Source organism: Patella vulgata, chromosome 4 (assembly GCF_932274485.2).
Source record: "Patella vulgata chromosome 4, xgPatVulg1.2, whole genome shotgun sequence".
Taxonomy (NCBI): Eukaryota; Metazoa; Mollusca; class Gastropoda; family Patellidae; genus Patella; species Patella vulgata.
Window position 1 is genome coordinate 56637003 of NC_065882.2, and position 14735 is coordinate 56651737.

A 14735-nucleotide genomic window follows, 5' to 3' on the forward strand; every position below is an offset into this window, starting at 1 on the left:
ATTTTATATAAGTATTAGTAGTATAATATATATGAAATAGAATATCACCTTATTATACAGTATCGGGTTGTCAATATACTAATGAAAGTAAATGTTTTAAAACAAAAGCTTATGGTGTCCTGACTTTTTATCAATTTTATCAAACATCAATTTTATTATTGCTAAACATTTGTTGTCACAAGCATATCTGTATAATTTGTTACCGGTATTTATAATAAATGCCTACTACCCCACCCCCACCCAACACACATACTCTTAATATTAACAGTGTGTGGATATGAACACGACTGTTGTCAAATTGTTGGGCAAGGTGCATTTCCCAGAGAGTTAAATACCATTTAAGATATAAAAAAATATATAAGTCTACCCCCCCCCCCCACTTTAAACTAGAACCGTAAACTCGTTATCATACATTGTGTCCGAAGGTTCTGATGATTAATACATATAATAATAACATAATTTTTTTCCTTACTCCATATAACCCCGTGCCATACTATTACTAAACGTTTCTTTACTTGTTTCCTAAATTTTCAAGTTCAGTACATTATTATTTCCTTCTTTAATTGGCTCTTGGTTATAATGCTTGTTATTGTCGAAAACAATGCCCCTAAAGCATTTTAGCAGTGATATTTAACAGTGTTTAAACATGCATATTGATGTGTAACATGAAGATATATATTATCTGTTAACAGGAAAGGTTCGTGATCAATATATTGAAGACTTGGTATACAGTCTACTCTGGAGAACGTTCAAATTGTACGTTCTAGTGTTGATAATAATTAGTAACTTGAACTAAGTCAAGGCGTAGGTGAGATCAGATGTATGAGTTATACAAACACGAAGAGACAAATATGCTAGAATGAAAGATGTACATTTAAAAGAACGCCATTGAATTCAGGTATGATTAAACATATTTTAGTGTAGATATCCATTCCTCGACTAACGGGATTTAAACGGGCGTTTAGACTATCGCTTAACCTCTCGAACACAGTTTATTCAGTTCATGGTAATTGTCATAATTTTGGTTGCTCTACAAGGCGAGGGTGGGAGTATAGCGGATTTTGTCGGGACAGCGACGTTTCCGTCTCCACTTCTTCGAACTGACAATATGTGCACGGGGACTTTCTATCTAAACCGCTAGACACGATTTCTTTGACATCCTCTGACATGTAACGTTAGACATGGTATTCCCCCAAAGCGTTTGATGATTTTTTCTTGCTATCGTATCATTTTCGTTCTACAGATAGATAGACCAGACCCTACACATTAATTATCTATCATTCAGATCGTATTCATTTAAAACAAACAGACAGATATGAAATACCTGGATGACCTTGATGTGTGTTGGTTATAAACTAGTGAACACGTTATATTAACCGTAAAGAAAGTGCATTACCCAGAATTGGCTTTATCAGTGACTGCATACAAATTATTTAAAATAATGGTATAATCGTCTTATATAACGAATCACCTGATATGTCATTTAGTTCTTCATTAAGTCTTGTGCGAAGTAAATAAATCCATGGACCCAATTCTAAAAATCAAATACGCTCGTCACTATTACGGTTACTTAAAGATGGCTGTGTTTGTGGACTATACATTTTGGTGGATATTTATTGCGCGTGTTCTAAGAGTCTATAATTTCTCCCTTTTATGCAAAATTTCCCCTAGAACTCTGGCTAGTTATCGCCTCGTATTTCATGTTATTTCGGAACTTCATACTTCTTGTGACAGGCTAATCTGTAATCGTATGAGAGCGGTTCGCTTTGATTAGCTTGAGCTGTGTGTTATTCATGTAGATGTTTTACGTTTTGTTGTACCACTAAGCTACAATGGCTGTTATACACATTTAGCGCACATGCATGAAATTAAACCTGAGAATTATGAAATAAATTTATATCATTTCAACTTTTATAATGTCAGAAGATAAAACAATTTGAGCTAACAAACATATGTTGTATAATCGTTAAATTTAATGAGAAATATTATAACAACCCATTTGCATTCAGCTGTTAAAATTTTCCACTCATTGTTCAAAATCATATGCGGACTTAAAACGCGTCATTGTCTCCATTTGATAATGTAATATTAATACGTCATATAAACTTAAATGCTAAATTACTGAATGTCATTGAATGTATCTAGAATTTTATTCAAAAAAAATCAAAGACTACTTTTTTTAAAACACATAATGTATTTCCATTTTCAAAGAAACCTCAAATATGTATTCAGTCGAGATAGAAATAGAATATTTCAGATTAGACTAAAAAAACGCCAATATTTTATAATATTTTATTGATAACCAGTGACGCTTCTCGTCGTGATGCCAATACAAGTAAATTCCAAGCAGAAGCGTGATTCAAGTTTATCTAGATGGCACTTTCTGGTAGTGAATGGGTGTTTATAAGAATTGTTCTTTGACTTCGATCTTAAGATTGGCCAGTTAAATCGTTATTAAAAATACATATTTTCAGTTTGAAACATTTTGTATGCAGATTGATGGGCGCTGATGATAAATTAGTGGGGTTGGGTTTAACACGTCATTGAGTCAAGTGGTGTGGTTTGGATTCTCAGCTTGTACGTGACCAGGAGTAGGGTCGTCTGTCAAACCTTGTGGGTTTTCTCCGTGTCCTCTGGTTTCCTCTCACAGCTAAAGACTAATATACCCACGGAAATTATTGAAATAAAATTGATCATGTCTCGAAATGGTCTAGTTTTTGTTGAGTGGGCGTCTAACGTCGAGTGGACGTTATCTCTCTCTCTCTCTCTCTCTCTCCTCTCTCTCTCCTCTCTCTCTGATCATGAGTAATTTTCCTTAGAACCAAGTAGGTCTTCGTGCCAGGAAGGCTCTTTAACACGTATTGTCTGCACCTACATGCAACAGCCATCTGAAATAAAGTAAAATTCGCATGAATTGCAACTGTTAGATACTCGCAATATTTACTGCATTGCCATTGGACTATTGGTTATAAATCACTATGGTATAATCCATACCCCATACACGGACAAATATCATTGTTAAAGAGCTATTGATGGCATTCATCTGTCACTACTGTAAGTACTAATTGTTCATATTGTCACAATATAATTCCACTTGAATAATCTAAGACCAAAGTGAATTATTTAAATGACTTATCCTGTATAGCCTTAAGTTAAAATCAATATTAGTATGGTAGATAGTAAAGTAAGTAGATCAAAATTAAGCTACCTATTATCGATCATAGACTTGTATGTACCTAAATGAATAATGGTCAATAAGTCATAAATTAACAGTAAGCTTAATTATCGGATTTAAAGAGACGTTATTGTCTCAATCTCGGGTGTCTACATGGCAAGGGGAAGGTGTAGACTTCTGCCTAACCTCGTGGGTTTAATCGTATTATTGAAAATTAAACACACCATATATTATTATTATTTTATTATTAGTCCTGTAAGAGTTGGTCAGAGATTTCTTGAGCTGTTCATTAGAACATAATACGTATAATCTACTGTTATTTTGCAAAATATCTGCAGAATTCAACAGTTTTATATTTTAGCAAACTGGTCGACACACAGTCACTTATAATATATCAAATGTCATATATTCACCGAAGCAAGTAAAATTTTGTTTGCCGAACGTAGTTGTCACCTGAGAAAAATTTAAAGAGAAGGTAGCAAGGTATAAAATCCTTGTTTCTTATTTGACACTGACTTGATTTTCTCACTTCTATGAATACGAACACAATGGACTTTGGGCATAATATTTTAGCATCAGCTTAATGTTATTAGTAAAAGAGATATTTCACATTACTGGCGTCTATGAGCGTTCTTGCTATAATAGTTAAAAATAAAGAAAACTAAATATGGGCCATAATAACAAAAATGTAACAAAAAATAAATTTGTAGGAATGTCTTTTCAGTTACCATGTAAACAACCATGTTTTAACAGTAAAGACATAAGGGAAAAGATAAAAATTCAAAGTCATTAATTTGACTCCAGTTGTCTAAATAAAGGTTTGAATGGCAGTGTGAAGTTAGCTCGATTTTCGTTTTTCGATATTGGTGAATAACGAAAAACGAGCTACTCGTTATTCGATATTGGCGAATAATGAAAAACAACTAGCTCGTTTTTCGATATTGGCGAATGTCGAAAAACGAGCCACTCGTTTTTCGATATTCAAACTTGAATCTCAAAAAAGTAGATTGAATGGAAGTACATGGACAAAATTTCTCCAAAACACACTTGATTAAATCAGTTTTGTAAAATGAACTAAATATATCGTAATAGAGGATGCCTGAGCAGTGTATTCACATAAAACTGCTCTTTCTCCTTGTTTTTTGATATTGGCGAATCCCGAAAAACGAGCTACTCGTTTTTCGATATTCAGGCTTGAATGTCAAAAATACAAATTTTAATCATGTATATCTACAGAATGTCTCCAAAGCACATTTGCTTATATAAGTATTCTAAAACGAACTAAAAATATCATAAATTGGGATGCCTGAGCAGTGGATTCACATAAAACTGCTCTTTCTCCATGTTTTTTTGATATTGGCGAATCTCGAAAAACGAGCTACTCGTTTTTCGATATTCAGACTTGAATGTCACAAATACAAATTTTAATCATGTATATCTACAGAATGTCTCCAAAACACATTTGATTATATAAGTATTCTAAAACGAACTAAAAATATCATAAATTAGGATGCCTGAGCAGTGGATTCACATAAAACTGCTCTTTCTCCTTGTTTTTTTTTATATTGGCTTGAATCAAAAAAGTAGATTTAATGGATGTACATCGATAGAATGTCTCCAAAGAACATTTGATTAAATCAGTTTTGTAAAACGAACTAAAGATATCATTAATGGGGAAGTCTGAGCAGTGGATTCACATAAAATTACTCTTTCTACTTGTTTCTTGATATTGGCGAATGTCGAAAAACGTGTAGCTTGTTTTTCGATATTCAGGCTTGAATCTCAAAAAAGCACATTTGATGGATGTATATCTACAGAATGGCTCCAAAACACATTTGATTAAATACTTTTTCTAAAACGAACTAAAGATATCATTAATGAGGATGCCTGAGCAGTGGATTCACATAAAACTGATATTTCTCCTTGTTTTTTGATATTGGCGAATCTCGAAAAACGAGCTACTCGTTTTCGATATTCAGGCTTGAATGTCAAAAATACAAATTTTAATCATGTATATCTACAGAATATCTCCAAAACACATTTGATTATATAAGTATTCTAAAACGAACTAAAAATATCATAAATTAGGATGCCTGATTTAATCAAATGTGTTTTGGAGACATTATATCGATGTACATCCATTAAATCTACTTATTTAAGATTCAAGTTTGAATATCGAAAAACGAGTAGCTCGTTTTTCGAGATTCGCCAATATCAAAAAAAAGGAGAAATATCAGTTTTATGTGAATTCACTGCTCAGGCATCCTCATTTATGATAGCTACACGTTTTTCGACATTCGCCAATATCAAAAAACAAGTAGAAAGAGTAATTTTTATGTGAATCCACTGCTCAGGCATCCTCATTAATGATATCTTTAGTTCGTTTTAGAAAACTGATTTAATCAAATGTGCTTTAGAGACATTCTATCGAAGTACATCCATTAAATCTACTTTTTTGAGATTCAAGTTTGAATATCGAAAAACGAGTAGCTCGTTTTCCGAGAATCGCCAATATAAAAAAAAAACAAGGAGAAAGAGCAGTTTTATGTGAATCCACTGCTCAGGCATCCCAATTTATGATATTTTTAGTTCGTTTTAGAATACTTATATAATCAAATGTGATTTGGAGACATTCTGTAGATATACATGATTAAAATTTGTATTTTTGACATTCAAGCCTGAATATCGAAAAACGAGTAGCTCGTTTTTCGAGATTCGCCAATATCAAAAAGCAAGGAGAAAGAGCAGTTTTATGTGAATACACTGCTCAGGCAACCTCTATTACGATATATTTAGTTCGTTTTACAAAACTGATTTAATCAAATGTGTTTTGGAGACATTCTGTCGATGTACGTCCATTAAATCTACTTTTTTGAGATTCAAGTTTGAATATCGAAAAACAAGCTACACGTTTTTCGACATTCGCCATTATCAAAAAACAAGTAGAAAGAGTATTTTTTATGTGAATCCACTGCCCAGGCATCCTCATAAGTAAATGATATCTTTATTTCGTTTTACAAAACTGATTTAATCAAATGTGTTTTGGAGACATTCTGTAGATATACAACCATCAAATCTGTTTTTTTGAGATTCAAGTTTGAATATCGAAAAACGAGTCGAGATTCGCCAATATCAAAAAACAAGGAGAAATATCAGTTTTATGTGAATCCACTGCTCAGGCATACTCATTTATGATATTTTTAGTTCGTTTTAGAAAACGTATTTAACCAAATGTGTTTTGGAGAAATTCTGTAGATATACAACCATCAAATCTTCTTTTTTGAAATTCAAGTTTGAATATCGAAAAACGAGTAGCTCGTTTTTCGAGATTCGCCAATATCAAAAAACAAGGAGAAATATCAGTTTTGTGTGAATACACTGCTCAGGCATCTTCTATTACGATACATTTAGTTCGTTTTACAAAACTGATTTAATCAAATGTGTTTTGGAGACATTCTGTCGATCTACATCCATTAAATCTACTTTTTTGAGATTCAAGTTTGAATATCGAAAAACGAGCCACTCGTTTTTCGTTATTCACCAATATCGAAAAACGAAAATCGAGCTAACTTCACACTGCCGGTTTGAATACCATTAGAAAGCATAGCCAGCGGCTGCCAGGCAGGATACGCCCACATTTTCGAGAGATGGATAGAGAACAAGCTAAAAATAAAGTGATTTTTCCTACAATCAAGGGCCTTCATTCAGGAAATTACAATTCGATATGCACAAATATCGAAAGGAACCGAGATCTTTGGGTTATAAACTTACATTTCAAGTTTCAACAATATTGGATAAAAATTGTGACCTCTATAGGGTCCACAACCTTGATATACCATATTTTTACGCTATTTGTGAACGAAGGGCGGCCATTTTGTCTGTCAGTTTTGGGCCGATTTTCACGAAATTCTAACTCAGCCGTCCTTAGGGTGTAACGGTGATATAATAATACGGTTTTTTTTTTAAATTTGATTTTAAAAATAGGACTTCTATAGGGTCCACAAGCTAAAAACGCGATTTTTCATACAATCAGGGGCCATAATTCAGGAAGTTACGGTCCGATATGCGCGAATTTCGAAAGGAACCGAGATCGTTGGGTTATAAATTTACATTTAAAGTTTTAACAAGATCGGATAAAAATTGTGACCTCTATAGGGTCCACAAGCTAAAAACGTGATTTTTCGTACAATCAGGGGCCATAATCCATGAATTTTAGATCCGATACATGCCAATATCGAAAGCAGGCGAGATCTTTTGGGGATAAACCTATATTTCAAGTTTCGTCAAAATCGGATAAGAATTGTGACTTGTAGAGAGTCCCCAAACAATAGTTGACGGACGGACGGACGGACGGACAGGGGCGACGGCATAATACGTCCACATGAAAATGTGGGCGTATAAAAAAGCGATTACGCAATATAATTTTAACAAAAGACCCTTTGTTTTGTCTATCCCGATACAAGAAGTCTTTTCCGTTATCGTGGGGTTGCATGGGAGAATTGTTAGCGCGTGCGCGTTATATCATAAGGTCTGTCATTGATTCAACTGGCGTGGTTTCGATTCCCCAGTATTACGTGACAAGGAGTAGAGTCGCCTGTCCAACCTTGTGGGTTTTCTCCAGGTCCTCTGGTTTCATCCCACTGCTAAATTGAGAGAGAGAGAGAGAGAGAGAGAGAGAGGGGGAGAGAAAGAGAGAGTGAGAGAGTTAACGTCCACTCGACACAAACTAGGTCATTTCGGGACTAACACATGGTTCAATTTTATTTCAATAATTCGCTTGCGCGTAGGGGTCTTTAGCAGTGGGAGGAAACTGGGGGACGCGGAGAAAACCCAGGAGGTTGGACAGGTAACCCAACTCCTTGTTACGTACAACCGGTGAATCGATACCACGTCAGTCGACTCAATGGCAGACAATATGATACCGCGCGCACGGGCTAACCAAACCCACCCCTACCATGAATAAATCTCAAACAAAGTAATAACAGAAAAGACAAATCGCTCTCAATGTCGACAGAAACAATATTTGATATAGTTGATTGCTACGTTGGTTTTAAATGGCCATGTAGGGCGATTTTATTCAACTCTATTGGATGTCTAATTGAAAAGCACTGTAATTTTTGTTGAACTTTAAATTTTAAAAGGAGATTTTCAAGGTCAGAGTATGGAATGGGTAGTTTTACCGTGTAACGGAATGAACATTTTGACCACATAACAGTTAGTATTTTGAATAATAAATGAAATGGGGTTGAATTTCTTACTGTCCATCTACGATTGGGCTAATAAAGACAGTTCTGAATAACAACTTTGTCAACATATTAACCCACAGAAGGCACTTTTATGTTTATGTAGAATATATATATTTTTTGGATGGGTGTTAAGATTGGGTAATTGTACGTTTTTATGAAAATAGCCCATATATTGATTGATTTTAAAGTAAGAGCGTTTAAAAAATATTGTTCTTTAATCCAGATTAGAATAATGAAAGAAAAGCTAGTACTACTTTTAACACATAATTACAAAGTGTAATTGCTCGAGATTGAACTTTATACCATATGCCGCGAAGAATACCTTAACAATGGCATGGCCATTATCCCGTAGAGTACAATTTAACCCTTGTGCGGACACTTCGCACGAAAGACATTGTCGGCAACAAGGGGTAATCTAAGACCCCCAGACATAAATTGGATTTTGGATGTATAATTTTATTCAAATTCGATCAAACTACAGCTCCATATAAAGACTGGATAATAATCAATCAAAGTAAAATATATATATATTTGAGTTATTAACAGTGACGATATGAATTATAAGGTATTTTTGAAACAATTCAAATCTACAAATAACTTAATTGTCATTTCCATGTAGAATCGTCTATTGATGGGTTTGGTAAAGTACCTAGGTTTGCTTTCAGGTCTAGATTACTTGAATGACCAACACAATATCACCAAATACAAAGCTAGCACAGAGCGCAGAACAGATTAGACACTTGTAACCAGAAAAATGTTGAAAGGAAAGGTGAGGGGAGTCCACAACATCCCTTGTGTCCGATAATATAATACTCGTTGTTTCTTGTCAAATGATGAATGTTGCCACGGCCCCACTTCCGTTCTATTTGCAGCATTATAATCAATATTAAGTAGCTGACAATGTATACAATTCTAGCTAGACAATTACGAACCAGTTCCTCACAAACGTTAAGAATATGGTCGTGGGGTCCCGAAATACCTACTGTAGACGCACACGGGTTAAACACACTGTTAGATAATATAATCTGTAAAATCACCGGAGAGTTGTCCTTGTTTTAGCTAGATGTGCTTCGTAACTTTTGTCAAAGGGTCCAAAGTCGTCTGGTGACATTTAAGAGTTCTTGAAGCAAAGCGTGCTATGATATAGGGCATGGTAATAAGACCTTATAATAGATGTTCTTACAAATGACCATTTGACGTCACTCACGGCGATTGTAATAATTAAAGTTGATGTCGAAGTGATCGTCATTTAATCAAATTGTTTATAAAGGGGCATTATTGTAGGTTAGAGGAAGAGTTGACAGTTCTAACTATAATAGTTAAAACATAGATAACGTAAAGAGAATATGCTGAAAATTTCAGTCAAATTGTTCCACTCTGAACCAAGATATTAGCTTTGGAATTTTAAGCTAGTCTCGATCATCATTACTAAATTCGGTACGATGAAAACAAAGTCCCGATTATCCAATTTTACGTTTAATTATTTTACAAAACATGTATACCAATCCGCTTAATATCGCAGGGTAGCGATGGTATCGAGGGTTGATTATGGTCTGGATAAGTTAATTAATGTCTAATTGATCATTTATATAACATTTTAGGCCTAAAGAAAGACTTGCAATAGACAGATCTAACTCTTGCATAATGTATGTTTAAGAAAAAAAATCAAAATATCAACTGCAGATAATCTTCCGTCTTGGGCTGCTATTGATTAGAAATGACCCGTCAAAAGTTTTCAGCGAAAATTGTAGATGACATTGACTAGTTCCGACCACAAATACAGAGAATACCGAATGTTGTCATTCATCGATTTATTAAATACTGAATGGAATTGAACCATTTTATGCTTGGGATTAAAAGTACCTCAAATGACGATCAGAAACTGTAGTTGACCCTGTACGCTAATATGTTGTTGCCGTTCGTGGTAAAAAACAATTCATATACGATCGACCCAGAACTTGGCATGATTGTTCCTTGGACAATAAATTGTACATTGAGTGACGGGATTTCGTTTTTAATACGTCACAAAACATTCTTGTCCATGGGCACGACAAAATATGTCGGTGTGATTTGTTACAATAAAATAAAAGTTTATTGTTAACGTTCGCTTCCTTTAAAGCAATATCACAGACCATATACGGCGGCAATATGTATATATACTGCTCTCTCTCTCTCTCTGAAAGGCATGCAATATAAAAGTGATGTGTTAGTTATGCGAAATCCTGAATGAAAAGGTGTTCTAACAAAACACGCATGCCACCCTTCTTGCTCTACACCCGTCTATACTTATAGGTTATATATATATATATATATATATATATATATATATATATATATATATATATATATATATATATATATGTGTGTGTTTGTGTGTGTTCTGCTTTCCCACAAGCAAAGTAAATAATAATCGATATTTTGAAAAATCTCGATAATATTTCAATGATAAGCTGATGTTTGTCATTTTGTGAAATTACAGAAATCACGATAAAGATACATCATCATGTGAGGTTAATTAACTCTCGGCGTTTCGTGATAAGATTTCTTGGATATGGATTTAAGGTCAGACTAACCCGGCCGTTTTTCATTAAGATCAACATTAATAAGGATGTATATTAATTAAAGACATAATTTAGCTTTATACACCTAATATTCTAAACGTAGGGACAGATTCAAGAGATTCGTTCAGGTGTAGGATCAGACTAGTCTGAGGCTCTCACTGATCTTTCCTTGTTATACAGCTTGTTTGATTGTTGATGGCGAGGAATTCGTCTATAAAGGCCCAGCATTATTTGTTTTTTTTATGAGAATATTGAAACGAATTTCGCCATTAATACATCTTAAACTATGTTAACGGCTGGTCTGCAGTTTGACTTTAAGAAAATAGTAATGTGATAATAACATACAAATTGTGTAGGGCTTACTTACAGATGATCCACAATGATTTACGCCATACTTTAAACACAACAGCGATTGTCTAAAGAATTGGTTAGATCTAAAAGTGCATTGTTAATTTCCAAAAAGCTTCATTAGTAACCCGAACCCTAGATGTCCTGATGCTTCAACCACTCTTTCTTTCCCCCAACCGTCCAGTAATAAGAAAGTAATGTGGCGTAGACATTGACATTGATTTCCAAGAGATGAATTTTTAATGAAGATGTGGACATTTCTTAATGTCAGTTGAAAGGTTTACCAGATTATGTCATAGTTAGAAGAATTTTAACTATTGAGTAGATTATTGTGACCTTTCAGTTTTAGAACGATATACTAATCATTGGATGCAAAAACACAAATTTACTGCCATGCCAGGATTAAACCCTTTTTCGAATATTACACAGCAAACGGTTTATTTATTGCTTACTGTGTATGTAATATCTTTTTATACTTACATGGTCTTTGTTGACCCTTTAAATAGATATAGTATATGGCCATGTTTCTGTAAGTATAAGAAACAGTTTGTTTTAATTTTAGGATTTTTATATTATTTTTTTTTTGCGAGAATTCACTTTTTCTGAAACACCTTATATTAATTCCATCGAAAACTTAAATCTTCCGAGAGATGTATCGCAGGCATGTTGGGGGTTGGATCCAAGGCAGTATTTCATGTCGGCCCAAAATTTTGATTATATTGATATGTGGCGGGTCGATTATTTTGCAAACAACTTTCAACACCAACTCCACAGAAAGATCGAATGTATCTTTGAGCAGGTAGCGATTGCAGGCTTCTAAAAGTGCATAATGTAAGGTATACTAGCGACGAAATCCTTGTAGAAATGCTCAACACATTTCCAAACGCGGAATAAAACTTACTAACCTCTGGTTGTCAACCAACAGTCAAAGGAAAGAGTCATACACTTTGGACATATATACACTCGGCTAAGTTTAATATTTATGTCCCCATGAGGCTATTCTATCATAATAAGCATGTATAGTAGATGGATATTGCAAAAATGTAATGACACCATCGCTAATTTATGATTGGCGCCGACCTGTGTAAAACCAAGAGTACATAGGTAGAAAAGTATCAGAGGTTCAGATATCTATGTGGGCCTAGAATGGAGTTATCAAAGAACCTCTTTCTCAAAGACTACTCCCCAAAATACTTTAATAATTCATTTGTTATCTATCTTTTAATTGCTCTAGTTATTAATGATATTTTGTTTTATATTTTTAGATGAACAACTATATTGATTTTATAGAATATGTCTAAAAACAGAAGTAAACACTGCGTAGTGGAGGATGAAAGAAATGTTGGTAACGCCGTGCGGAACACCGTCAGAAACATGGCATACAATCTAGAAAACGTCATCACCAACTTACATGGCATAGTGGGAGATCTTCACGTGTTGGTAGCTCAAATCGATAGCGTGACCAATAGAATTGATGGGAGAAATGGAATGAAACGGCGGGAAAATGGACGAACCACTTGTCTGTCATCATTAGATGGAACCAATACGAAGACCCCACCCCAAGGAATTCTATCCAATAATATAAAGCATTGGCAGACATTAATAGAAACATACGAGACACCTGACTTTTCCCCCGATCTCGATTGGTCTTATTTAGGACTCACAGAAAGCGAGAAAGCCGAGAGTAAAGAGAGACTCTCTAGTTTGTCAGATCTACGAAAAGTCTCGAAAATCCCACAATCGTCAAACGCACAAATCGCTACAATTGGTTTACGCTTAGACGAAAAGATTGGAGTTTTACATTCAAATAATACCAGTCTAAAAGGTGGCGGCATTACTGAGCTTTCGCCTTCTTCAGACATCAGCAGTGTTGGTGGTGCGTGTTGTGATTCGGATAGTTCTTTGCCTTATAGTGGATACTACGAAGCTATTGTAGATGGCGTTCTGGAAAATATGGCTTGCGAAGATGATGACAGTGATTTTTCTGATGATGAATACATTTTAAGTCCCGATGCCCAAACTCCATCGTCATCGTCAGCATCGGATGATCGTGTTTCTTCAGTATCGTCTGTTGAATTTCAAGCGGAATACGATCGACATGTGAATCCGTGGACTACTTTTAGTACGGTTGTAAATACCGTCGATTCCGAAGATGCTTTTAGTGTGGATGATATTTTAAATGATAATTATATAGAGTCGAGTTACTACAATTATACCTTTGATGATAGCTTTAAGACTTTAGAAGTGTCGTAGAAATTAAGATGCTTGACATCGGGGGTCTATCGAATGAACTATTTGTCGTTTAAAGAGACTTTTGGTTATGAAACTTTGCGTGCCATGTGTAGATTCTGCTTTAAACCTTTCCTGTATTCTTAATCACAAACTAGATGAAAGATAGCTAATATCGCTCCAGGGAATAGTTAAGAAATCATAAATGTGTTGAAAATATTTAGCTTGAACTTTTAAACTATACGTAATTGACAGGAAACACGCAGGGTGTATTGGGTGCCCAATTTAAATATTTATATATACACATCGTTAAAACATATATCATGGCTTTACTTTTTTGCTTGGATAATAATTGCAGTCTGAAGGGTCCTTATTACAATATCCACTTGATAGGCATATTTTTTTCTACAGTATTCACTTCTGTATCATCAAAAAGAAAATGGCCATGCAAACATGTCTGGTCTTAATTAATAATAATAAGGGTTAACCCTAGACTCCAAACAGTATGGGATGCTCAAAGCGCAGAAAAAAAGTTACTGGAAATAGGTTATAAATATGAATATTGAAACAGGTGGGTTTTGAGTGGTTGATTACCCGAAATTATATCCCTTGTAAACCACATTAAATAAAATAATGAGTACATCCATACATTCAACAAAGTGTTCCCTTTTCATCCTGGTTTACAGTGTATAGTAGCTAACAAAGTGTTCCCTTTTCATCCTGGTTTACAGTGTAGCTATCTATGCAAGTACGAGTTCGGTCTGTGATTGTGTGTGACAATGTGAGCTCCACCATTAAAGAAATCACCATATAAAGATATTATATTCTTAGTCCCGCAATGGCTGGGTGGATATTAAACTCCCAATTTACAAAACGCTATGCAATATTATTGGACAAACATAGATTATGGTTCGATAAGTAATCAATGGCTGCGCCGGATTTAGATTAAGAAAGGCAATAGGAATATTCCACTTATGAGGCCCCTCTCAACACCTAACCCCGCCTCACGACTAGAAGGTGAAAGAGTGCTTTGAACACAATTGAGCAACGTTGAGATTGATGACTACAGTTTGTGTAGAAGGGTTTGTGGCAGTGTAAAATAAAGGTCTATGCCTTATAAGGCAGTGGCGGCGTACGTTGGGTCAATCCACACCCAACCAATAAAGTTCAATGTTC

At 34.7% G+C, this 14735-nt stretch overlaps 1 protein-coding gene across 1 annotated transcript in view; it reads left to right on the forward strand.

Moving 5' to 3' along the window:
- Positions 1-14189, forward strand: part of LOC126817675 (uncharacterized) — a 46081-nt gene extending 31892 nt beyond the window's left edge. The window contains exons 2-3 of the mRNA XM_050544784.2: positions 693-898; positions 12596-14189. Of these exons, the coding sequence (XP_050400741.2) occupies positions 12624-13583 (960 nt within the window). The 5' untranslated portion in view covers positions 693-898; positions 12596-12623 and the 3' untranslated portion in view covers positions 13584-14189. The remainder of the gene's footprint in view (positions 1-692; positions 899-12595) is intronic.
- The last annotated feature ends 546 nt before the right edge of the window (positions 14190-14735 follow it).